This window comes from Arvicanthis niloticus, chromosome 2 (assembly GCF_011762505.2).
Source record: "Arvicanthis niloticus isolate mArvNil1 chromosome 2, mArvNil1.pat.X, whole genome shotgun sequence".
NCBI classification, from domain to species: Eukaryota; Metazoa; Chordata; class Mammalia; order Rodentia; family Muridae; genus Arvicanthis; species Arvicanthis niloticus.
Genome location: NC_047659.1, coordinates 134,967,185 through 134,993,198, shown reverse-complemented (window position 1 = coordinate 134,993,198; position 26,014 = coordinate 134,967,185). Strand labels below are relative to the sequence as shown.

Below are 26,014 nucleotides of genomic sequence, written 5' to 3'. Positions count from 1 at the left end.
GTCGCCTCCTTTATATCATCCTTGACATTTTCCAGAGCGCTCACTTCTCAGGAGACAAAGCCTTCAGGCTTTCAAGATGCCAGGGTGACATTTGTGTCCGAGGGTGACAATTTTCTGTAAGCCATTCGGGCATAAATCACACACCATCTACCAGGAATGCTGGCACGGTGAGCGGCTCCTGAGGTCTCACCTGGTGCTGTGAAGTATTTCCTTCTCACTGCAATGATTTTTAGCGCACCGCTGGGGCGAGTGTTTTCCCATTTCACAGTCTAGGAAACTGAGGCTTATGAAGATGAATGAATTGACCAAGTAGGGCTCAGGGGGCCAGGTTTTGTCTTTTGCTTTAAATGTCCAAGTCACATTCCTTCAGGGCTGGCAGGGATACTCCTAATGGCTGCCAGCATGGAGCAAATAGGGGGCTTTGTTAGTTGGGGGGGGGTCTACCTCACTGCTTACTGCTTGTTGGGATGGGCCTGCTATTTTCCTGCCACAGTAGCTCATTTAGATGCAGAGATGTTTCTCAGTGTAGACCAGTTTCTCAAAGATAGTGCATGAACCCAGAAAGTCACATCAAGGGGACAGAAATGGCCCAGGGCTGTCATTTTGCATTCTCTGTGCAAGGCTGGTCACAGCACACTTCCTTGCAGGAGTCTGGCCATAACTGCGTGAGTCAGACAAGGCCCTGCCTCAGAGGCCAGAAACCTGGAGTCTGTAGCAGCCTGCTTCACTCCCTGGATGGAGGTTCCTTGTTCAGGCTGCTTGTATCTTGATCCTGCTGTGTGTACACTTTGTGGGCAGAATGGTGGTGTGCAGCTGTGTGGTGTCTGCATTGTGTCACCATCGCAAGGGAACGGTCCCCTCGGAAACCAGGCGCAGATGTAGCGGAAGCTCAACATATTAAAATCCCAAACACTGTCATTCTTTGTGCGACTTGCCTGCGGATGGACGTGTTTACAGAACCAGGATGCTGGAGAGTCAGTTAAGGCAATTTGCTAAGTGGTCCCAGACCTTGATTAGCATAGGGCCCTCTATCTTTCTCCGTTGTATGTAAATTAAGACTTTCACAAAGAGATTGAATGTGAGCAAGGCTGGGAGGTAAGAGCCCTTCTGTCACTTTCAAGGGATCTCTAAGAAAACAAACCCTCAGTGCTTTTAAGCCACAGCCGCAGAAGCACCACTGTGAAGTTTAAACGCTGGTTTAAACCAGCGGTCCTGACTCTGACATCTCTGAGATCCCAGGAAGTGCCAGCCCTGCAGTGTGTAGTGGCACGTCTGTGTGAGAGGACTCTCCTCCCTAATCAGGTCTAAATTATCCCCAAATGCTGAAGTTCTGATCACAGCTTTCAGACTAGAGATTGGCTGCCTCCTCTTGGCAAGTGCGACCCTGCTGTGTCCTTGTCTCATGAGCATGGAGATTACAACCTGCTTTTTACAGGGGCGTTGCTGATCTGAATTCACGTCCTCACTGTTGTTTAGCAAGGATTTTACTGACTAAAATCACCCGGCTTGATGCAGCGGATCTCTGTGGTTGACACTTGGGAAACTTCACCTGCCCCAGTTTTGAAGCCCCACTCATAGTAACGTGTAGTTTATTAATTAATGTAGAAGACTGTCGTCCCAAGGTGTTTCCACTCTAAAAAGAATGTTCTGTTTCTTTCTCCAAAGGTCTTAGAACAAATGTACCAGGTGGAGGGCCTGTCTCAACTTCTGGGTCTCTCTTTACCAACCACACGTTCAAATAATACTTAATGTTTGAATCTCTCTCATCGAAAAGTCTTGAAACCAAGACTATTCTGGATTTCAGGCTTTAAATAATTGGGATTATGCATATCGATGTATTCTGGGGATGACTTCGAGCCTGTGTTCCACTTATCCCTTGCGGAGCACAAAGGTCCTCAGACAATGTTGTCAGTTTTGAAGCCATCTTTAACATGAATCCCCTCTGGCCTGGAACTGAAACTCTGCTGCCTGGATGCTGCTGGGCTTACAGATGTAAGCCCCATGTCGTTAGAAGGCTTCTGTTTGGATGGACCATGAGCCAGGACATGATATCAGGTGTGGAATTTTCCACTTAGAATCAGCACTCAAAGATGTTCAGACTTTGGAGTGGTTTGGATCAAGTGTTGAGACCAAGGTTCTGTCTGTCCTCATCTTGCTGCAGGGGCAATAGCTTTCTTCTCTCTCTCTCTCTTTTTTCCTCGTAATTACAGTTTATGTGTTTCTAGTGTTTGGGGGTGGGTCTCGTTGCTCAGGTTGGACTCTCAAGGTTTGTGGGAACTGTAGCATAAATATTTGAATGCCAGGCACAGGCTGGACTTGGGATCGAACTGTCTTAGTCTTCTGAGTACCTATGATTTACAGGCTTGTGCTACGAGGCAAGAGAGTCCAGTCTTGGGAGTGGGATGGGGTGGTGTTGGTGGTACTGAGAGGCCTTCTGTGTGTTAGGCAAATACTATTTCAGAGCTGCATTCCCATCTGAACTTGTGGGCTCATCTGAACCTCTTGCCCCAGCCTCCTGAATAGCTGAAAAACTAAAGGCTAAATCCAGGCCTCTGCTATGAATGTCTTGGTTCATCTCTTTGTTGAAAGACTTAGAGTCACATCTGCTTATGATGCTGCCTGGAGTATGAGAGAGAGAGAGAGAGAGAGAGAGAGAGAGAGAGAGAGAGAGAGAGAGAGAGGTGTGGTGTGTGGGAACAGAGACATAGAGACACCAGAGAGATAGACACATACTCTGTGTCCATGAGTGTCTGTTTCTTTTTTCTGGGTGCAGACCTGGAAGTAAAACTGTGGGGTATCAGCTGGGAACTGTCTAGCCCATGGTCTTGTGTGTAGTGGCAAACATTATTACTGATGGGTGTTCCTGCGACCCGCCCCGCTGGCCTGGCCTGGCCTGGCCTGCTGCCGGGCTCATTGCTCTGTTACTTCTCTCTCTGCCTCATTCACAGTTGACCTTTCAGATTACCTTGAGAGCCATTTCTGGCTGTAGGGCTTTTGTGGATATCAACCTCTGTCGCTTCCAGGTTTTGTTTTTCTTTTAAGAGTTATATTTGTTTGTTTATTTGTATGTGCACACATGGGAAAAGTCAGGCAACCCGCTTATGGGAGCTGGTAGTTCCTGCCTTTCCACCCTATGGGTCCCAGATTGAACTCAGGTTGATGAGGCTTGGTGGCTTGTGCCTTTTCCTGCTGAGCCATCCTAGTGTCCCCACCAACCCCCTCCACTCCCTACCCCGACCCCATTCCCCACCTTCATTCCCCCCCCCCTTCCAGTTTAAGGCCTCAGTTGAGACTGAATCCTGCCTTTTGTTGCCCCCTTTCCATGCACAGTAGGCAGAATGAGCCAGACTTTGTCTGATGGCCGGAACTTCTGCCCTAGATCATGAAGGCAAAGGTAAAAAAAAGCAGCCATTCGTGATGGGGAGAGAGATTTCTCTAGCAAAATCTAGGCCTGGGAGTTATTACTAGGTTCTAATAATTTGTCCCTGAAATGGTCGGCCTCTCTGCTCCTCAGAGTTCTGGTGCACTATGACAGGGCTCCTTCTCCTTCCCAGAGATCACCAATGCTCTGTCAACTCTCGGGGATTAAAGACCTTTTCCTATGTGCTAACACCCCCCCCCCCCCCACCTCTCAACTTCAAATTGCAGTGTTCCAGAGCACTGTCCCTCCTCTTTAGCAGTCTGCAGGTCCTGTCACCTGCTCCTGTCACCGTCTTTGTGACTCTCCCATGCTGTTCTCTGAGGACTGCTTTCTCCTTCTGTCTCTTGTATCTCCAGATACCCAGGTGTGTCCTGTCTGTCCGTGTGTGTATATATGTGTGTGTGTGTGTGTGTGTGTGTGTATCTCCCACATGTGTTTCTCCAACCTTTTGTTTACACACCTACACCTGTCTTGTGAGCAGGAGGAGATGTGGCTTGGTGGCAATGTAGATATTGAATTCTGAGTCCTAGGTTCAATCCCCAGCATGGTAGAAATAGCTCCAACTAAAAACATCCCAAAACATAAACAAATCCAAATGAACGAGCAGACTCCCATAGGCTCCAAAGTCAGCGCTGCCCTTGAACGATCCTGAAAGGAATTAGCTCTGATCCGAATTTGTGTGCATCTACAAAACTGAGAATGTCCAAGCCAGAGGAGAGGATTCAAAGGCAGATCCGAGGCCTCCGCCTTCACTCACTCTGACTTGGATGTGGTTATGGAGACCCTCAGGCACATGGAATGAGTGGGTTCCTTCTCAAGTGTCCTTGTCTGCCTGCCAGGCCCTCCGGAATGGCAGCTACTACTTATGTGTGACTGTTCAGAGTCGCATAAGGAAAACTGCCTTTCTTTTCTCAGTAGCTCCAGCCCCACGTCTAGTGCATAAGGGCTAAATAGGACGACCTCAGTGATGGCCAGGAGGTGCAGACAGTGTGCAGGACATCCGCCATTGCCGTTGAAGGCTGCATTGCCATCCTGTGGCCTCCAGGGAGCACCGTGCTGGGGTTCAGATGGAGTCACTTGGTCAGGGACGACAGGGAATGGAGGACACTTCTGGTTCTTCCTCAGACCTTTTTTTTTTTGTTTGTTTGTTTGTTTGTTTTGTTTTTTGTTTTTTTTTTTGAGACAGGGTTTCTCTGTGTAGCCCTGGCTGTTCTGGAACTCACTCTGTAGACCAGACTGGCCTCGAACTCAGAAATCCACCTGCCTCCGCCTCCCAAGTGCTGGGATTAAAGGCGTGGGCCACCACCGCCTGGCTTTCATCAGACCTTCATGTGGCTCTTGTTATTTGAAAAGTCTTGCAGAGTGTTCTTTCCTCTTGTCGTCTTTCCAAGTGGGGAGGGCTTGATGCTTTGCTAACATTTTAAAAGTAGTACCCGGTTATGGATGGAATGGTCTAGGCAGACCCTCAGCCTCCTTTCCCCTGACGTGGCCAGATCCTCACTGGCTCTTTGGTCTCTCTTTGCAGCTCTGAGCTCCATTATTATTATTTTTGTTATCGACCCACCAGGAGTCCCTCATCCTCTCTGCAGTCTGGGGATTGTAGTTCAAACCAGATTGACACAGGATGTTCCGAGCATTATGATGGCTGAGGCAGGAGAATCATGAGTTCAAAGCAAGCCCTGGCTGTGTAAAAAAAAAAAAAAAAAAATTTTTTTTTCTCCCCAAAGCCAGGCTTTTCATTCTAGCATCTCTTGAGAGACAGAGGCAGGCCTGGTATAACAATGTTGTTATAGATAACATAATTTAACAAGTTCCAGGCCAGCCAGAACTGCACTGTGAGACCCTGTCTTAGAAGACAATAACAAAGAAACCAACCAACCCAAACCAACACTTTTTAAAGATTTATTTTTATTATTTTAAATTATGTGTGCATGTGTGGGGGTGTCTGCGTGTGGGTATGTGAACATGAGTGGGGACGCTCTAGAGGCCAGAGGAGTCACATCCCCTGGGGCTGCAGTATGGGTGCTGGGAACTGAACTTAGTTCTTCTGGGAGAGCAGCCAGTGCTCTAGCCACTGAGCTACCCTTCAGACCTGTCTCAAGAGTTTCTTTGAGAAATCCCCACTTGTCACTGCACCCAGTCAGGCATGCATCTTGCAGGTCCCTGTCAGCCAGGCTGTGTGCCCAGCACTGTGTGCCACTGTGCAAGGCAGCCATACTGAGTCACTAAGACTGAGCTCACGTTCTGGAGGAGACACATTGAGGCTGATCAAGTGAGCCGCAGAGGGCGTCTGACAATCCTCAGGAATGGGAGTCATGGAGAATAAACAGCCCACAGCTCGAGGCTGGGGTGTCAGGGAAGGCCCACTGGGAGGTGACATTCGAGCCAAAGGCTGACGTTAACTACTGTGGAGGAGATTGGCTACAGAACATTGTAGATGGAGGAAGGGGTTGAGCCAAGTGCAAAGGAAGCTTGATTGATTAACCGGAAGGAGGAGGTTATGCGGTGAGGAGATCGGATGCGTAGAACTGAGCCTACCTCATCACGTCATGCGGCTGTGAGGGGATTGGATGAGCCGAGCCGAGCTGAGCCTACCTCATCGTGGCATGGTGCTGTGAGGGGATTGGACAACTAGAGCCAAACATACCTCGTCACGTCATGAGGCTATGCGGGGATTGGACGAGCAGAGCTGAGCTTACCTCATTGTGGCATGGAGGCTGTGAGAGGATTGGATAAGCAGCGCGAGTTTACTTCACAGCATGGAGTTGTGAGGGGATTGGACGAGTAGCGCTGAGCATACGTCATCATGGCATGGGGTAGGGATGACGACTATCGCTCTGCAGCCCTGAGGTAGCCTAGAACTTTCCGTTGCCCAGGATGGCCTTACTTTAATGAAGATTCCCCTGCCTCAGCCTCCTGAGTGTTGGGGTCACAGGTGTGAGCCGCCATTCTGGATTTAGGTTTAGCATTCTGAATGAATAATTAGAAGTCTGAGGCTCAGACAGGAGCTCCCCGAGGTAGGACTTCTCTCTAGCCTGATCTCTCTTCAAGAGCTTCCCGTTCCTTCAGAGGAGCACTGTCTGAGGAAGAGTGGGAAGGGTGGGCCTCGGATGACGGGGCATGGAAATTCGGTCTGGCTAGGAAGCAAGTCCTGAACATGCAGGACTTTGGTGAACAGTAGCAGCCAGAGAGGTTTTACCAGACAGGTATGCTGTTGCAAGCCGTGGTCTGAGCACAGCAAGTTTTGGAGAAACTGATTTCTTTCTCTTGTCTGTCTCTGGGGAAGGGGAAGGGGGAGCGACAGGAATGACTCACGGTCCTCTCAGTGGTTCACTGTGTCTGCACACATGTAGAAAGCCTCTAATAGCTGAGCAAAACCCACTGGGACAGAGAGACCAAATAAGTTGCCCAAAGGTACCCAGCCCTTGGATTCAGAGCTGTACTAGATGGCAGAGCCTGCACACCCTGCAGAGCTATGGCAGCCTGTGTGGGCCAAGCGTGGCTTTCCTCATGGAGCAGTACCTGGTGCAGGGCAGAACCTAGGTAGCCAGGCTCCGCCTGGGCAGGAAGGGTTTAGAATGATGGCACCTGCCGGGGTGAGCTTCAATTACAAAAACTTGTCCCAACCTCACGAGATTCTTGTGTTCCCTCCCTTCCTTCCCTGGATTGAACTATGTGAGCCCTACCACTGAATTATATTCTGGCTCTGGGGAGAATTCTGAAAGGAGCCTTTCATAAGTAATACTTGTGACATTGGGGGCTGGAGAGATGGCTCAGTGGATAAGAGCATTGGCTGCTCTTAGAGAGGACCTGGGTTTGAGTTCCAGCACCCACATGGTAGTCTACAACCATCTGTAACTCCATTTCCAAGGGATCTAGTATCCTCTCCTGGCCTTAGTGTGTGCCAGGCTTGCATGTGTACCCTCCAACATAATATAAACAAATTAGTTTTAAAAAACAGCCTTGGACTAAAATGAGCTTACGTGGAGGAAGAAATAGAGAAATCACTCCTTGGTCCTGCCTTCTCTCCAGCCTATATCCACAACCTCTGGCCTTTCTCCTGTTTACCTTTTTTTTTATCCTTCCTCTGTCAGTCTCTGAGGTATCCAGGTTTACTAGTCAGTTTGTCTTCCAGGCCTCAGTTATACCATATCCATAAAATGGGCATGTGCAGAGCCTGCCTTCTGGCAGCAGGACCTCCCAGATGATAAGTGTTCAGTGGCTGTTGCTACCATCATGCGTCTCTGGCTGCACTCCTGAGAGAGCAGGGCCTTCCTTTTCCTGGTTGTCCACATGCTCAGTAAGTGCTTTACCAGTAAATCCACTAGCCACTGAGGATTGGTGTCTTGACTCATGGGTAGCTGCCAGGTAGCTCACTGGAAGTTTCTAGATACTCAGGTTTTACAGCCTTGGCATGTTTTGAGTCCACTCCCTCCGTCTTGAAGGATGCTGCATCTCCCACATTCCTGAGTGTCCTTGACCCTTTGTGGCAACAAAAATGCCTCTTAGACTCTGTCAGGTCTACCCTGGGAACTGCCTCACTCCAGCCTGGACCTCTGAGCTCCTTGACAATGGCACTTGGTGGTGGGCTTTGTTCTTAGTGACTGCTTGTATGGCCATCCCTGTCACAAGGGTGGAGTGATCTATACAGTCACCATAGTCCCTGTAGCTCCTAAAATAATATTTCAGAGGCTGGGGAGGTGGGTAAAGTGTCACACAGGGGTGAGACCCGAGTTTGGATCCCCAGATCTTCTATGATGCTGGAGGTGTTTGTGGGAGGTGGGGGTTGTGACCCTAGTCTGTGTTCCTGCTGGGAGAGGGAAGTGCCGGCTGGGGAGAGGGAAAACCCGGAAGCCTTGGAGCCAAGGCCGAGTGGCATGCACAGCAGCAAACAAGAGATCCAGGCACACACACACACACACACACACACACACACACACACACACACACACACTCACACTCACACACACTCACACACCCCAAGCAGTTAGCTAAATGTGTGAATGGCATTAGAAAGAGGAATCTGTTTCCTGGTTTCTTAAGTGTTTTTCCAGGCTGCCAACTCGGGGTTCCTGTGATCCCCTCTTTTGCACTCTGCTTAGTTCCCGACCTCTCTGTAGGATTTTCTGTATGCCCTACCCCACGGGATTCCATTGTCTGGCTGCATCTCCCTGCTGCTTCCTGTGTTTGGCTGCTGTAAGCCATGCTGCAGGGCCCTCTCACCCCCAAGGAGCTCTAGGGACCTCAAACATCCCTCTCACCAGGGTAATGAGTGCGACATTCAGCGGCTAAGATGGCTTGCCCAGAAGAGCATGGTGAGCTGCCTGCAGGGCCCGTCCCTTCTCCCTTGTTTTCTGGCATTTTCCTTGTCCTCATTAGGGTGACTTTTGGAGCCTGAACCGCCTTGTGCTTGTGGGGAGGCATGGCCTGGTTCGCAGCCGCCCTTCTTCCTTTATCTGACCCTTTGAATAGGCCCTCCGTTGCTGCAACCCCTCCCCCCTCTGCAGCCTGCAAGCTACAGGCAGGGGCCAGCTCTGGGGTGGCATGAATGTGCTTGGTATCAATCCCAGAACCTGTTCTGGAGCCAGCAGTGTTGGGTGGGTTCTAAAGGAAGGACCTAGCTAGGCAGCCGTGCTTGAGCCTTTCGACTAGGAGGCCTGGGTGGGGTGCAGCATGGACTCTGTCTCTCCTACTATTGGAAAAAGCCTGGCATTCTTCAGCCTGGGAAAGCCCCAGTGTCCTTCCTGCAGCTGAAGACGAGGAAGGCCCAGGGTACAGCCACTAGTCTGGTGGTTGAGGGCTGAACACAATTTGTCAGCCTCTATTCCTGGCTGATAGTAATTTCTTGATCTTTCTGGTGGTTTGCATTTTACATACTGATTCAGTGCCTGGAGACTAGGGACATATCTGTGGGCTTTCTTCATGGCTGAGAGAGTGTCACAACTAAAGGGAGTTGGAAACACCTAATTAAAAAAAATATTAAGAACATGTTCAAGATGCAAATCATCTCCCTTCTCCCATAGACACCCTGTCCTCAGAACCACGGTGACTGTATGTATTTATTCGAGTCTACCATAATAAATGGCTCTTGAGCGCCGTGCGTGGATGACGCCCTGCATAGCCACACCGCAGTCGAGGGTGATGAATTAGATCCAAGGCCTGTGGACATGAGGCTGGGCTCTTCCTGGCCTATTGCAAAGGTGTCCTTGTGCTGTTGGGCTATCTAATGAGTCTAAGACCAGAGCTGGCCTGGTAAGTGGTGACTCTGAGCCTGTGCTTGCTGCTTCCTCCTCCCCCTGGGAGAGGCCGCCGAGCAGCCGGAAGCAGGAATGTCTGCCGGGAGCTTGCTACTGTCCTCTTTTGGAACAGAGGAACCAGGCTCTCTAAGCGGCCAAGCTGCCTCTATGGCAGGTAAGTGCCCACCCCCCATGCCATCTGGTCCTCACTTGCTGGTGTGGAAGCCTCCAGGGGAAGGGACATTTTCTCCCAAGCTGAGTGTGACCTCTCTCCCTCTTCCACGCACTTCCTGATTCTGGGTGAGAAGCTGCTAGGCCTGCTTCCTGCAGAGGCTGGCTGCCTCTGGCTGCAGCCTTGGCAGGCCTATACAGGCCGTGCTAGTACAGCCTGGTCCTGGGCTCACTGAGGGCCTAAACTCTGAGAGTGTTCCTTATGAGAGCTGGGGCCATTCAGGGAGTCCTTACCGAGCACTGGGTCCAGCTTCCCTCAACAGTCTTCCCTAGAGAGACAGTTTTACCCCAGCCCCCCATCTTTGAATCTCTGCTTTCTGCTTTTTGCCAGGAGGAAGTTCTGGGCTTTTGTGTCTTTATGATGTAATTACCCAGTGGGGAGTGCCAGGGATTCCTGGGGAGGGAGGCCCTTTTGGGTACCTGGTCTACGTCTTGGAAATGATTAACCAGGGGCTCAGCTTTGCCACTTCTGGGAGAGCTGGCCGCGGGTGGTCCCCTTTTGAAGTAGGCAGCGTTGAGGCTGGTAGTTTCTGGGAGTTCTGCCTGTGGGGGCACTCGGTGTGCCCCAGCTGTTCCAGACCCAGAGGCCTCTGCGGGGTCCAGGCTTTCTCCAGTGTGTGCAGTGTGATTGAAGTCACGTCTGCGGGGTCCATTTTGCTTTCTACTTGATGGAGGCCGACATTTTTCATTACTTTGAATCTGTGGGATTGATTTAGGATGCTCTTTGGAAGAAGGCTAGCTCCTTTTAGACTGGGTAGTGAAGGGAGAGGAGGAGGGAGAAGAGGAAGAAGGGGGCAGAAGGGGAGGCCTTGTTTCTAAAAAAAAAAAAAAACAACCAAACCACAGAGACCGTAGAGCTGACACATTGGATAAGTGGGTGCTAGAAATTGAACCTGGGTCCTCTGCAAGAGCAATAGGTGCTTAACCACTGAGCTATCTCTCCAGCTCTTTAAAAAAAAAAAAACAAAACCATTTTTCAGAAAGTTTATCGGCATGGGACCAGCCATGTGTTGTCAGCCTCTGTCCCACTGGTCTCTGCACCTGGGCACCAGTGGGCCTGCCATCTGCATCATTACGGAAATTCGACACCCACAAAAACACACAAAGCACCCAGTTTTTAAGCCGCAGCCCCTTTCCCCAGGGAAAACCAGCTCCCTGTGTGAAGTGTGTCACTGTGCAGACCCTGGAGGGCTGGGGGGCTGCTCTGACTCAGGCTCAGGGTGTGGATGTAAGCATGGGTGGTGCCTGGTAACAGTGGTTTGTTAGGCCTCTGGAGATGCGACGGTTGGCTGTAGGGTAGGGCTCAGGAGTCTCTAGTCTCATAGTGTAAGTTAGGATCTGACACAGCCTGAGAAGGTGGGGAGTTGGCACTCCCAGAGACTGCCTGTGAGGGGATAATGCCCTGAGGCTCTGTTGGGGCCTCCCTCCATCCATCCCTCTTTCTTCCACCTGCAGTTGAAAAGCAAAAGGGAATGGATGAAGGCTAGAGGCCTGGGCACCAATCTGCAGCCCTCCTTCCATCCCCAGATGAAGGCTGCACCCCTCTGGTGCAAAGGCTTTGTCCTGTAGTACTTAAGAATATCTGGTTTGGAGCCACTCTGTTTCCTGGCTTCAAATGCTGACCCCAACACTTGGCTATAGCTGCGCCATGTTGGTCAAGTGGGAAATGTATTTGAAGTAGTTTGAGCAGGTTCTTGCTTGTAGCCAGGTTATCTTGAAGTGAGCTGTTCCTTAAGTCAAAGGACATGCAGGAACTGCTGAGCACGATTCTTTCTGGTGGTTCCTAAGACACTGGCTCTGGAAGGATTACATCACATGCTTAGCTCTTAATACCCAGAAGGCCTCTTACTGTCTTCAGGGAAATGTCACAGAGAGGGGAAGCTTCTGCTGCCTGCTCCACTCCAGGCTGTGTTCCTGAGTCACTGTGCCATCTCCTCCACAAAGCAGGCCTGCTCCCTCACCCAGGTTAACACATTCAGAGCCAGACTCATTTTGAGGGGGTGGATTGGAGGCAGGAAGTTGGTGAAGGGCCAGCAAAAATGGCGTCCTTCTAGTCCAGAGAATGTGCAAGAGGAAAAAAAAAAAAAAACCAAAAAAAAAAAAAAAAAAAAAAAAAAAAACCAAAAAAACAATCCCCCTCAGATGAACCATTTCTCAGTGAGACAGCTGGTGGCAGCCGTTTGTCATTACTCCAGATTTATACACAAGATGTGCTTCGCAATGTACCCTCATCAGAATCAAATCATCAGAAAAGTAAAAATCTGACTCAGCTTTCTGGAAGAGGTCCTTATAGTGACTTCATTACCATGACGACAGCTGAGTTTCTTCCCATCAGTGTACAGTCACCGGATGTTGGGTTTCTGATGGAACAAGGAGGTATTTAAATCATAGGGCTCCAAGTGGAAAGGGGGGGGGGTTGTTTAAGCAGTAGGGCTGACCTGCCCTTTAGTATTCTGAGGAATGATAAATCCAGCCGCATCTCCCAAGTTTTCTTGCTAAGAGTCTTTGTGAAAAGCTTTTGGGTGCTACTGAAATTTCGCTTAGATGCATTGGTTAAACTTCCATAGGTTCCAGGGAGAGTCCATGTGTTTGTAACAGCAGATAGACTTGAGGTGATTTGAGACAAGTTCTAACTATGCATATGTAGCTCGGATGCCTGGCCCTGTGTAGATCAGGAACTCACAGAGGTCTGCCTGCCTCTGCAGCCTTTTGGTACTGGGATGAAAGGTGTGTGCCTCTAGGCCCAGCTTGTGGTTTTTGTATTTCTGAGACAAAGTTTGGAATACTCAGACCTGGGTAGCCGAGAGAACCTAGCAGGTTAGGACAAAACTCCCTTGTAGATAGATTGCTCGTGAATATGTTACTTTTCTGGTGACCCCCCACCCCTGCCCCATGAAAATATTTTAAAGTTCAAAGGAAGGTTTTTACAGTTCAGCTGCCTTGTAGATGTCTCCATTCTATTAACTTGCATCTGTGCATACTTGGATGGGCCCGGAACAGATTTAAGTTAGCCCAAATTCCATGTTCTGATACAGAAGCAGTTTCATGGCAGTTTTTTTTTTTTTTTTTTAAATAGTTTTACAGAACAGAGAAAGTCGTAAATCAAGACAATTTAGAGTAAGTTGGTGGGTACATCAAAGGGGCAGGTACAGAGAGATGAGGGCACTGTCCTATAGGTCTCAGCTGCTACTCGATGGCATTCCTTTGGGGTTGGTGGAAGTTACTGGTTTGCCTCATTAGTAGATTGCAAAAGGTTTTTACCTGTTGGTGGGTCATAGGCTGTTGGTTCTGACCCCAAGGAGGGCGGGAAACAGTGAAATGTCTAGAACTAGTCCACAATAAGGCAGTCCATGGATCTGCCACACTAAGGTCAGTCACTGTCTGTGGACCCAGCTTCTTCCCAGGAGTTCCTGCTTACACTGGTGTCCCAGCGAACAGCTCCAAGAGTTGATGGTCTCCTACCCTGTGATCCCCCAGATGCAGCTCAGGTTTCCATGCCTGGCAGCAAGTGTCTTTATCTGGACCCAATGCCTTAGGACATCTCACCGAAGGCAGATTTTGCTACCCCTCCCCCAGCCCCCCAATCCAGGAAACTGTGTCTGTGTACAGAGTGAGTGGCCTGTACTTTCTGGATCCTGGAGGTGTTGTTCATGTGAAGCCAGGCAAGGACTCCTGGCTCCCATTTCCCTCTTTCCTTTGATTGAATCATGGAGTTTCATAGCAGCCCAACCTAGGGTATTCTCAGGCCCCGCCCCCCCACCTCTCAAGCATATATGTATACCCTGTAGCATCCCTCACCCACAAATACCGGCTGATCTTAAGAGCTGCTGATTCTGTGGATCCCAGGTGAGGCCTAATAATTTACCTGTGTGTGTGCACACGAGCACATATTTTTAAGGTACTGCTGGTCATAGGAATGATAGCCCCCATAGGGGGTTCTGAGCAGGAAGGATCCAGACTGCCAAGATCTAAGCTTGGCTCCAAAGCTGCACTGCTCTAGTCCACAATGCCCTATCCCCTTCCTGAAGGACTGGTTCTTTGTGTCACAGACAGTCCTTAGGGGTCTTGCTGGAATTGAGTTTGAGAACTGAGGTATTTACAAAGTCAGCTAAGAAATCTTGAGGCACCCTAGAAACTGTCCCTTGTCTCCCACTGGGGAATCTTCGCTAAACCCAACCACTAGCCGAGATTTTGTAAGGACGGTCTGGTCAGATCCTCCTGGTTTAGACTGGCCAAAGTATTGTTTCTTTTGAGAGGCACGCGTGTGAGCCCCCAAGTCACCTGCAGTAAGTAGGTTACGGTATTAGCTGCACGTAAAACAAACCCTAAGCTCCTTCCTGAGGCCTTGCAGCCCACAGCAGCTCAGCCCCCTCTTTATCCCTCCGTGACATCTATCTGGGGTCCCACCCTCCTTGACTCATTATTGCCTTTGCCTGCACCTGCCGCCTTTCATGTGCGCTTGAGCCTTCTAAATCCCTGTCATTTCCCTTACTTTGATAAAGTCATCCAAATCCATGACAACTGTAGTACACCAGGGTATATGTTGATATATAATCCCTTCTGCAGGCCCTCCTTAGGGCGTCCTGAGACGCCCTCCCGCTCCCCCAAGGAACCTGGCTGGACTTTGGTGTTCCCCCTGGAGTATTCTAGGTGTTTACATGCTGGATTGCATCCTTTGGGGATGGGCCGTGACACCGCCTACTGGAGGCACTAGATGTGTTGTTTTGAAACTGGACCGAAGCTGGAGAAATATTCTTGGTGCTGGGGATGGGACCCGAGCCTTGTGTAGAGATTGTCATACATGAGTCCATGGAGAGATACTCTTGGTGCTGGGGGTGGGACCTGGAGCCTATGCCTGCCCGGCAAGTGCTGTGCCACTAAATGGTGCCCTTGGTATTACCTCATTCCCTCTTCCAGTGGGGGAGGGGTAGAGATTGTGTGGCACTCTGTTACCTAGCCTGGCCTGGAACTCACTGGCCTGGAACTCACAGCAACTCTTCTGCTTCAGTCTCCGAAGTGCTGGGATTACAAGTGCCCATGAATACAGCTGTCTTTCTTACCCATGGTGTGTGTGTGTGTGTGTGGGGGTGTTCGATGAGGACAGGACAGCCTTGGGTATCAGTTCTTTTCCCTTTGTTTGAGAGTCTTTTCTGTGTATAATACAGCAGTCTAGCTGGCCCATATGCTTCTGGAGATTCCCCTGTCTGCCTTGCATCTTGCTGAAGGAGTGCAGGGATTACAGATTCAGGCAACTGTGGCTATCTTTACATGATTTCTGGACCAGATCTTTCCACTTGCACGGCAAGCATGTTATGGATTTATCCTTTCACTAACTGCAACGTTCTTCATTTTGAGACAGGGTTTCACCGGCCCAGAATTCACTATGTCCTCAAAGTCATGGAGATCTCTCTACCTCTTCCTCTGCTTCTGCCTCTGCCTCCTGGCTGTGTTGAGCATTCTTTTCGATTTTAAAGTGTGTATGAAGGTTTTGCCTGCATGTGTTTAGGTGTGTCATGTATGTGCAGTACCTTCAGAGATCAGAAGGCATTGGATCCCCTGGAACTGGTGTTACGGATGGTTGGAGCCACCATGTGAGTGCTGGGATTTGAACCCAGGTCCCCTGGAAGAGCAGCCAAGGGTCTTAACTGCTGAGCCATCCCTGCAGTTTGCAGGTTTTTTTTCCCCATTGTTTTTCGAGACAGAGTTTCTCTGTGTAGCTCTGGCTGTCCTGGAACTCACTCTGTAGACCAGGCTGGCCTCGAACTCAGAAATCCACCTGCCTTTGCCTCCCAAGTGCTGGGATTAAAGGCATGCGCCACCACCGCCCGGCGCTTCTCTGGCTTCATTCACTTCCTCAGGGTGTGAGGTGCACCAGGTTGTACCTTTGTCCCTAAGCTAAAGAGCCCACCATTGGGCATGAACGAACTGTGGGTCTTACAGGTGAACGGTTGGATGATAGTGGGGCCGTAGGGATATAAAACCAAGGGCAAATGACAGGGGTGGGTAGTGCCTGTTAGGGTGGGAGTCAATGCCTGTTCTTTGTCTGCTGCCTTTGGGTGAGGGTCTCAGACAGGGTGTGGGTGGGACATGAGAACCTTCCTGTGGGAGGGGCTCGTCCTACTCTTAGTCAACTGAATGGGAATGAGTGCTGGGGCCTCTGTTTCCTTCAAGTCTTGGGGTGTCTTGATTTTGCTGTTGGGCAGGGTGTGGAGATGTGTTTCTTGGGTGTCAGAGCAACACCCTTGCTTGTGTGACTACTTCTAGTAACTGGATGTGTTATTTTCTTGTTGCTGTGACCAAATCCGTGACAAGAACCTAAGGAAGGTAAGGTTTATTTTGGCTTCCATCTTGAGGGGATGTAGTCTGCTATTTTAGGAGGCCTGGTGGTAGGTGGCGCTATCTGTGGTGGCGGGAGTGGGCAGTTGGGCTCCTCATAGCCATGGCTCCTGGACAAGAGGTAGAAACTGGACAGGAAGCAGGGCCTGGCTTAAAAATGTCAACATCCACTTTTAGTGACCCATTTCCTTAAAATACCATAGCTCCCATGACAGCGTCACCAGCTGGTGGCCACTTGTTGAAATATATGAGCCTATGGGGGGATTTCTCACATTCAAATTGTGGTCATGGCCTTATCACCAAGTCTGTGGTAAGGGTTGTTTTGTTTTAAAAAGTAGGCGATAGCTTCCCATGTAATGATAGGCGATTGCCACACAGGTGTCAGGGCCTGTGGGACTTGGTCTGCTTTGTTGTTGTTGTTTTTATTTTTGTTTGTTTTTTAAAGAGAAGCCCAAAATCTAGGTGGTTTGACGTTTCTCTTTTTGTGTAGTTGGCACCGAGATAAGAGTTTACACAGATGTTCTGTAGGCTGAAGAGAAAGACTCAGTGTCCTGAAGGAAGAGACAGGTAGATTCTAGGAAGGGAAGTACAGACCTGTCACTCAGAGTTTGGGAACAGAGCCACAGTGACTGTGTCACCTGCACACCCTCATCAAATGACCCAGGCCTCCTTGAGAGCTTTTCAAACATGGTCCTCTGTGTCTCTTTCAGATCCTGGCTCTACAGAGAAAACGGCCACGAAACGGAAGTTCCCCAGCCCTCCACATTCCTCCAATGGCCATTCGCCCCAAGACTCATCCACGAGCCCCATTAAAAAGAAAAAGAAACCCGGCTTACTGAACAGTAGTAATAAAGAGCAGGTAAGGGAGCTGCTGTGAGTGGCTTCTGTACGGGCGGGAGGGAGGCCAGGCGGCAGGGGCGTAGCTTGGCTTCTTGGCATTGCTCTAGCAGGCTGCCTGGCACTAGCTGCCATTTACATGAAGGGCAGCTCAGAAGGGGCCTGTGTAAAAATTTTCAGTGGGGTTTCAGGTCTGTTTTGAGGATAGAGGACAGAGCTATATGCCAGCTACTGGGGGTTAGTTATTGGTGGTCTCAGGGTTTTCCTGACAGCTGCCTGAGGGGGATGGGGAGGATTATGTGGCTGAGACTATTTTCTCATCTGTAAAATGAAGGTCAGTGGGGAGAGACACTGTCTGAGTCAGCTTTGGTCATGAGCCACTGTTCCTTCCCTCCGCGCACAGACCCGCCCACCTGGCAGCCGATGCTGTCAGAAATATGGAAAAGGATTTTTTTTTTCCCCCTAAAGAATATTCTAGCTTTACTTTCTCTGGTGCAGGTTAGGTAGTCTTTGGATGTGAGCAGACTAGAGGCACTTGAATGGACTGGGTAGGATGTCTGTCCCCTCTGTGACTGAGTTCTGGCCTTGTCTTCGGTGACGGTTCCTTCATCTGTTCTGTGCTTTATCGAGTGCTGGAGTGGGCTCCAGGGCGGGAGGATTGAAGGGAGCAAGGTTGCTGGTTTTATGGGCAGAGGTCTCGCAATGGTTAAATGCCTGACATCTCACGCATGTTTCCGAACACAAAATTATATAGTGAGTGGCCAGCTTCGTCTCTGGCTTCGAGCGCGTTAACCTCTTGTGTGCCTGGCTGGCTTCCTCAGTCACAGGATGAGGGTTGTGGTAACTGCCCAGTCCACAGGGCTGTTGTGAGCGTTAACTGAGCCCCATTCATTGACGGATAATGCAAACATCGGTGACAGAATTTGGAAAGGAAGCCAGGCTGTAGCAATCTTTTCCTTTTGAGTCAGAGACTCATATGTAACCTTGGGTGGCCTTGGACTCTGGCTCTAATAATTCTAGTCTCTGCACACAATAAAACCCCTCAATATCTAAAAAAGCATTATAGATCCACACCGTCTGCCGTAGTAGTCATAGCCATGTATGGCTTTCTTGGGTGAGAATTACTCGGAACTGAGTTTTTCATTTCATCTAATTTTAAAGTCAGATGGCTGCCCATGGCCACATGTTAGACGGCACAGATCTAGTTGTTTGAGAGAGGTTGTAACTGTCTCTGGTAAAGGGAAGCACAGAGGTGTTCCCTCCTCTGGGTCTCAGGGCAAGTGGGGTTAGCTTTGCTTGTCTTACTGGTGACATCTGGCCCCTGCCACCTGGGAGCTGTCATGGCTCATAGGAATAAAGACTCAAAAAGAAACACTGGGGGTTATGGGCGTGGCTCAGCCTGTAAAGCGTTTGCCTTGCAGATATGAGGGCCTGACCTGAGTTTGAGGAACCTTGGAATCTATGTAAAAAGTGCCCAGAGTGTTGGCTTGCAATCCCAGCCCTGGGGAGGTGGCCACAGGAGGATCTCTAGGGCTCACTGGTCAGCCAGGCTAGCCCACTGAGTGAGTTCCAGGACAGTAAAAGGAAGTGGAGGGCCCTCCTGAGGATGACCTGAGATTGTCATTGTCTTCTCTGGCCTCCACAGGGATGTGAACTCACAAGCGCATGTCCATGAGTGTGTTGGACCTGGCCGTCTTCCTGTTAGTGGGTCCGTGTGAACATTTTCTCTCCTTCCCTAACTACATATTAAGGCAGTTTTTGAGTCAAGTCGTGAGTGCCATACCTGCCAACCCAGTACTTGGGAAGCTGGGGCTACCGAGTATCAAAGTTCAAGGCTTCATAAATTAGAGGCCAACCTAGGCTTCACAGTGAGTTAGTGGCTAACCTGGGCTATCTACCTAGCAAGGCCTAGTCTTAAAAACAAACAAATAGCAAGGGCAACCGATGATTATGACCAATCTTCAAACTCATCCATTTCAGTAACCACTTAGTAACTACGTCAGCCTCCTACTCATGACGGTTGCTTGTAATCCTGCACCCCGTGTCACCCTGTGTCACTTATGTCTGTCACCTGTCTTACCGATGGCCTCAGATAAAAGTCCTCCTGCATTGCTGTTGCTCAGGGTTTGACAGAGGATGGGACGCCATGGCTTCAGAAAACATTTAGGGTATGGGGACAGCATGGGTGGGAGGAAGGTTGAAAAGGCCTTTGCTTGCCTCAGGGGACCTGCTGTGAGCAGCCATTGCTGAAGACCTGGAAGGCTCCCAGCTCTACCAGGTCACATGACCTCGCTCCCAGCATCTAGGACATTCACTGTGTGAGCGTGTTACTGGCTTTCTCTTAGAGCTTCAGTTAGATCTTCAAGAGGGCTTTGGATAAGCACTAAGGTTGATTGACAGGCAGATTAGCCTCATGAGGCAAAGGTGAGAGAGTCTTGGCCCTTGGTTATTTCTAGCATATGACATTTGCAGAAAGGGACAATTTTCATGCACTCTATCAAGGGGATCACAAATAGTTAATTCATTTTGAGATAGACTCTCACCGTATAGCCCTGGCTGGCTTGGAACTAGACCCGGCTGACTTCTTGTTCACGGAGATGTTCCAGCCTCTCTCAAAAGTGCTAGGATTAGAGGTGTGTGCGCGACCATACCAGGATTTTCAAAAAGAGATTTATTCATTACTTTTTTTTAAAAAAAAATTACATTATGTGTGTTTGCTTGCATGACTTTCTGTACATCGTGGATATGCAGGAGCCCTTGGAGGTCAGATTTGGTAGAATTGGAGTTATAGAAGGGAAGTGGCCATGTAGGTGTTGCAAACTGTCTGCATGTAAGTTTATGGCCCGTTTGTGTGTAGTGTATGCCCACAGAGGCCAGAAGGGGTGGGATCCCTTGGAACCGGAATTAAAATTGTGAGCTGTGGGTACTGGGAATTGAACCCAGGTCCTCTGAAAGAGTAGTCCTTGCTCTTAACCATTGAGCCATCTCTCCAGCCCTTCACTTATTATTCTTACAGAAATCCTGAATTGCAAACATCTGCCGGCCTCAGTGCAGATGAAAACATCCCTGGAGTGAGTGAATAGGTCTTTTCCATTTTCTTGTTAAGCTGACCTGGGGCAGGAGCCAGGGAATAAAAACATTTACTCTGTAACCTGCAATTATCCCCTTGTCGCACGGGCTGCAGCCTGTGCTTTGCTGCAGGGCCGTTTACATACTCCAGACACGAGGGAGAGAGAAATCAGAATCCATTTTACCTGAAATGGTTGGCTTTTCCTTTCAAAACCTCCACGTTTGTTATCGGGTTGTTTTTGTGGAATAGAAAACAGAAGCCATAATGGAAGTATGTGATTGACGGGGCTGCTGTCCTCTGTGGCCACTGAAGTTCCTGGGGGGGTCCCTGAAGAGAGCAGAGTCACCTGGTTGTCCCTTTGGTCCTGAGGACACCCACTTGGGGTGAGGCAGAGATGGAGCCTGGGGGAAACTTCCTTGCCATCAAAGAAATAAAATCGGTATCAGAAATTCCCGCTGGGCTGTGGTGTCAGGTTGGGTTATTTGATCCCTGAGTTTTGGCTCGACTCTTTTGTTAGTGAGATGAGTGCTGTTAAATTATAAGGCTTCCTTGAACGTGTGCAGCACAGTACATTGAAAAATGTACCATTTAGAGACTATCCAACAATGATATTCCTCCCTGGAAACAGAGCAGACCACCCAAGCCCTTACTGGTGATTGGGGAAGATGGAGCTATTTACTTAGGGAGATTTAGAAAGACTGATTCCCAAGATGGGCAAAAAGCTTCCAAGACTCCCTAAAGGAGTTTGGGGGATCAGACATCTGCAGCTCTGACTCCTCGTCCTAAAATCCAGGGGAGAACCTGGGCTGCCTGTAGCTCTGAGACATTTCTCATCCTGGCAGGCTCTAGCCATTTAATACAGACATGGGGCGTGGTTCCCTGGTTAAGCCTTCTCTTAGAGTTTGTGAGGTACTGCGCTCAATCCCTGGTCCTGAGGAGAAAAAGGAGCAGTAGACACGAACACAGAAGCCTGGTCCTATGGAGAAATCAGATTTTCAGTCAACAAAATGTTATGGCCACTTTCATATTAGGTCAGTTTAAAAAATGTTGGAGTATGTCTGTGTAAATAGAGCAGTGGTCACTGAGAGAGTGTACTAGGAAACCCCTGTTTTACACACACACACACACAACTTTTTTTAAATTAAAAACAAAGTATGTGTAAGAGATTGTGGTAGGTGGGGTGGGAGAATGTGTAAGAGTGGGTGGGTGTTTATGTATGTATGTATATACATATGTGTATGTATATATATGTGTGTGTGTGCATGTATGTATGGTGGGCTTCTCTCCTTTCTTTCCATGGATTCTAGGGGTCAAGTTGCTTAGGCTGGCCTTTACCTGCTGAGGCATCTTGACATTCTCTTAGCCTGGCTTCTAACCCACAGTCCCTCTCCTCTGTCTCTGTTCCCAGGCACTGGGATTACAAGCATGGTCTTCTTATCCATGGTATCGTCATTGTGCTGTATGTAGCCAGTATGAGGTCTTGTTGGAGGGAACCATATTTTACTGACAGGGAGCTTGTGTCGTGTAAATGTGATATCTACACAGTATGCCCATGGGCTTTTTGGAAGGCATCTTGTTTTCCTGTGGGCTCTGAAGGTCACAGAGCTGTTAGTAGGCCATTTGACCATCACCACTGGACAACTCCGGGCTGGACTTTGCAGGCTTCTCTCTGTGTTTGGCTCTGCTGTGCTGTTGAATGTCTAGAGACAGGTTTCCTGATGCTGTCTCTCAGGGAGATGTCTGGTTCCCGTGAACTGGTGGGCCTTTTCCTCTCTCCTCGGTCTGGCGCTGTTGGTTCTGATGAATTGGCCAGCCTTCCTGGCGGATTTGAGCACCCTGCTCAAGGATCAGGGCTTTGGGGAGCCTATTGGAGATACTTTCTACCTTGGTGACAGACTTAAGTAAACGAAGGATAAATTTTGCTCCAGCCAAATCTAATTGTTTCTGCCCTCCAAATACTTAACTATTTAAAGCTTGCCAGGGCGGTTTGCCAAACCCACATAGACTTTGTAAATTTGGGCTCACACACGTTGGGCCTTTCACAGTTTTTGTGAGTGGTGGCTGTGCTGCCATGTTAATACCAACATGTTGGAACATTCAGCTCCATTTTACAGATGAGAAAATTGAGGTGGGGAGGTGGAGGGAGACATGGACTAGGTCACTTAGCTGCTTAATGGGGGTTGAGGTTTAAACTGTGCACTCGGGCCACCTAGCCACTAACTCTTAGGTGCCGGCTTTCAGTGCCTGGCAAGTGGCTTTATAGCTGTGGACCAGCCACTGCTGTGTTTAGTTGGGGGGTGGAGATGGCCTGACTGTGTAGGGGGGTTGTGAGGGGGTGTGATGTTGTTGGTGTGTTGTTCTTGATGTGCAAATTACTGCTAAGAAACCACCTGTGTTTTGAAACCCCACCTGTCTTTCTTGCCTACATTTCAGTCAGAGCTAAGACATGGTCCGTTTTACTATATGAAGCAGCCACTCACCACAGACCCTGTTGATGTTATACCGCAGGACGGACGGAATGACTTCTATTGCTGGGTTTGTCACCGGGAAGGACAAGTCCTTTGCTGTGAGCTCTGTCCCCGGGTTTATCACGCTAAGTGTCTGAGACTGACATCGGAACCAGAGGGGGACTGGTTTTGTCCTGAATGTGAGGTTAGTTCCCGATGAATGAATTCATTACCTGCCTCAATTCCTCTCCTTTCTCTTTTCTTCCTTTTTATTTTTTAAAAATTTCAAAATAATCCAAATAGAGGGAAAGAGAAATGTCTTGCCTCCCGCCTGCTCTACCCTGGCCGCCCCCTCTGGGGACCCGCCTCTGCGCTGGCTGCAGTGGGGCAGCTCTTGGAAAGACATATCGCCTTGCCTGTCCCCGAGCCTTGGGAGCGCTTTGAGACCTGCCGCTGTGCGTCTGCTGCTTCTGCCTTCTGCCGTGAGTGCCCTGGAAGGACCTTGTAGATCTGTAATGGTTGACGCCTTTTGAAAAGATCCCGCGCTGTTTCCTCCCCTTCTTCGGCCTTGACTCCTCTCGCCAGTAGCCTGCTGGGAAGACCGCTCTAGCGCGTGTGCTCTACGTGGTGACCGCCTCACGTTTTCTTTCATGCGACCCGCATTTCTCCAGTGCCTGTTAGGTGTCGGGGATTCAACAGCACGTTCGACAGAGTGGATAACCCTTTCTTATTATTTATTGTTATTTTGGGCAAAAGCGGACAAAAAACCCTGAAAGTTACTTATAGCAGAAGGTGGAAGAAAAGTAGAGAAAATGGGACGGAAGACGGGAACAGGAAGTTGAGGTGCGATGTCCTCCCCCCCATCCCCACTTTTAAGAGTCCAGGCCTGGGAAGGACACACTGAGGTATAAGGAGGATCCGAAGGGGAGGACTTCTGGGCAGAGGAAGCCGCAGGTTCAGGGCTAGCCAGGCTGAAGGCAGCCCACCCCAGTCTCACCAGCAGCTCAACCGTCATTAAGCCGACTGCTCGAGCTCCCGAATCTGCGTGTGATGCTCTCTGCTGAAAACAGGAGTGTCGCTCACACACATCATCATTTCATGTGTGTGAACTTCTCTGGGATTCCTGCGGGCATGGAGTAGATCGTGAGGAAGCTCCGCCCAGATGTGCGCATGCGCATGCGCATGCGGCGCTCACTGTAGGAAAATGCCCATGGGTGGGGAAAGGAGAGAAATGATGTCAAAGAGGCCTTCTGCCTCTGTCTTGGCAAAAGCTGGCCGACGGCTCCCCTGGGCTTACTCTAAACAGACTTGCACACTCTGAATTGACAGCTCCCCCACTCTGTGTTCAGAGCTGGGTTTGCTTTCCCATCGTTTTGTGGGTTCCCCAGCCTTCTCTGTGGTCTGAGTCACCGAACAGAGATAGGTTGCCTTCTCTGGAAGTGACGGTTGTAGAGGAAGGTGACTGAGACCCCAGAGTTTATGACCAGTCTGTGTGGGAAGCAGCCCGTGGGGAAGGGCCGGCCAGCTGGTTTGGTGCCAAGCTTGCTGTCTCACTGTTACAATCATGGCTCTTCTCTGTCCCCACGGCTGCTGCTGGAGGCTCAGGTGTCCTGGGTGGATAGACAATGTTTTCCCTAAAAGAATGGAACATCTCCTAACTTCTCTTATATCAGGAGATTTTTCCCAGTATCCTCCAGGTAATTGGCCTTTGGGCTCCTTGATCAGTGTTGCACACCAATTTCCATGTTTTTTTTTTTGTTTTGTTTTTTTTAAACATGATTAGGACTCTTTTTTTTTTTGTTTGTTTTTGTTGTTCTGTTAACTGGTCCTGGTCAGAGAGAGGGAAGAGTAGAGGTAGGAGGTGGAACAACAGGCGGGCAGGTGACTGGATTTGGAGCACACCAAAAGACACTGCATTCAAGCAAGCAGGTGTACTTGGCTGTGTGTTCAGATTCAGGGCCTTCAGTTTTTCCCCCGCGGGGTGAATTATAATGAAAGCCCAGAAGATGAAATGGAGTCTGTTAGTCTGCACTCTTGTTGGTTTTTGAGTGACTCTGTGTGGTCCTTCTTTTGACAACCAACCAGAGTGGGAGTTTGTTGGAAGGCCCCGGCAGTGTGACAGATGGAAACTAATGGGGAAAATGTCGCATCTCTCCTTCACAGCCTGGCCAGAAGAGTCCTTGACACTTTAGGGCTTGCTATTTTTTTTGTTGTTGCCACATAAACCTCAGAATCCCCGAGATCTGGTCCGGGGGTTTCTGCAGCAGACTGGTTACAGTTGGTTATCTGGATCTTTCCTTTGATAAGGATGTCCCCCATAAAATGACAGTTGTGAGCCTGGTGTGGTGGCACATACTGGTAAAAATCACTGCAGAAGCTGAGGCACGGGTGTTAAGAGTTTGAGGCCAGCCTGGGCTACATAGTGAGAGTTTGTCTCCAAAGAGAAGAGAGGAAGGAAGGGAAAGGAGAAGAAAAAGGTAAGGGTTGGAAAAGGGAAAGCTGGATGGAGGCAGAGGTAAGTGGTTCTCTGTGAGTTCCAGGCCAGTGAGATGGTTTTGAAGCAAGGAAAGGAAAAAGGAGAGGTTTCTTCTTGCAGATGTCCTTGGGTTTCTCTTTGTGTAGCCCTGGCTGTCCTGGAACTCACCTTGTAGACCAGGCTGGCCTCAAACTCACAGAGATCCTCCTGCCTCTGCCTTCCAAATTCTGGGATCAAAGGTGTGCGCCACCACTGCCCGGCTCACATTCAGTTCTTAAGGCCCAAGGGTTGCGGCCCTGCACCGTCCCAGGTCCCAGCTCAGATCTTGATGTCTTCACCAGCCTGTCACTTCCCCGCACAATGTGTGTGGATTGACGACTTAAGTCTCTGCCCGCAGATCCAGTACATGCTGGTCTTGTGGTTTGGAGTTCTTTCCAAGACCAGTCGCTGTTCCCATGTAGGTGGGAATTGCTTTTACCTGTGAGTGCAGAGATAGAAGGAGACTAAATGGCAGTAATGTGTTTTTTCCCTAACGGACCTGTGTGTGTGTGTGATTTTTTGACTTGTAGAAGATTACAGTAGCAGAATGCATCGAGACGCAGAGCAAAGCCATGACCATGCTGACCATTGAACAGCTGTCCTACCTTCTCAAGTTTGCCATTCAGAAAATGAAGCAGCCAGGGGTAAGAGGCCTGTTCCCGCTGCTGTGAGCGGGATGACCGCGGCCATGCGTTTCCTTTGATGACCTACAGGTTCCCTCATGGCACATAAACATGCTCTTGGGGAACTTCCTGTGTGTACAGACATGAGATAGGATCGTCCGTCCTGAAAGAGTCTAGCGGGGAGACAGCAGGAGTGAGGTGTGGGTGGGGTATTAAGATTCTGGAGAGCTGTGTGGTCAGACTCGTGATGGTCAAACTCCATTGTTTGAGGAGGGATCTGTGCTCTTCCCTGAGGCCT

At 49.5% G+C, this 26,014-nt stretch overlaps 1 protein-coding gene across 29 annotated transcripts in view; it reads left to right on the top strand.

Annotated features, from left to right (window-relative positions):
- Positions 1 to 26,014, top strand: part of Zmynd8 (zinc finger MYND-type containing 8) — a 98,007-nt gene that overhangs the window by 17,187 nt on the left and 54,806 nt on the right. For 10 of the 29 annotated variants that reach the window (XM_034495156.2, XM_034495159.2, XM_076930240.1 and 7 more), the window contains 3 exons: positions 16,935 to 17,083; positions 22,565 to 22,783; positions 25,624 to 25,737. In XM_034495156.2, the coding sequence (XP_034351047.1) occupies positions 16,935 to 17,083; positions 22,565 to 22,783; positions 25,624 to 25,737 (482 nt within the window). The other 19 variants (XM_076930247.1, XM_034495173.2, XM_076930243.1 and 16 more) reach the window with 10 other exon arrangements.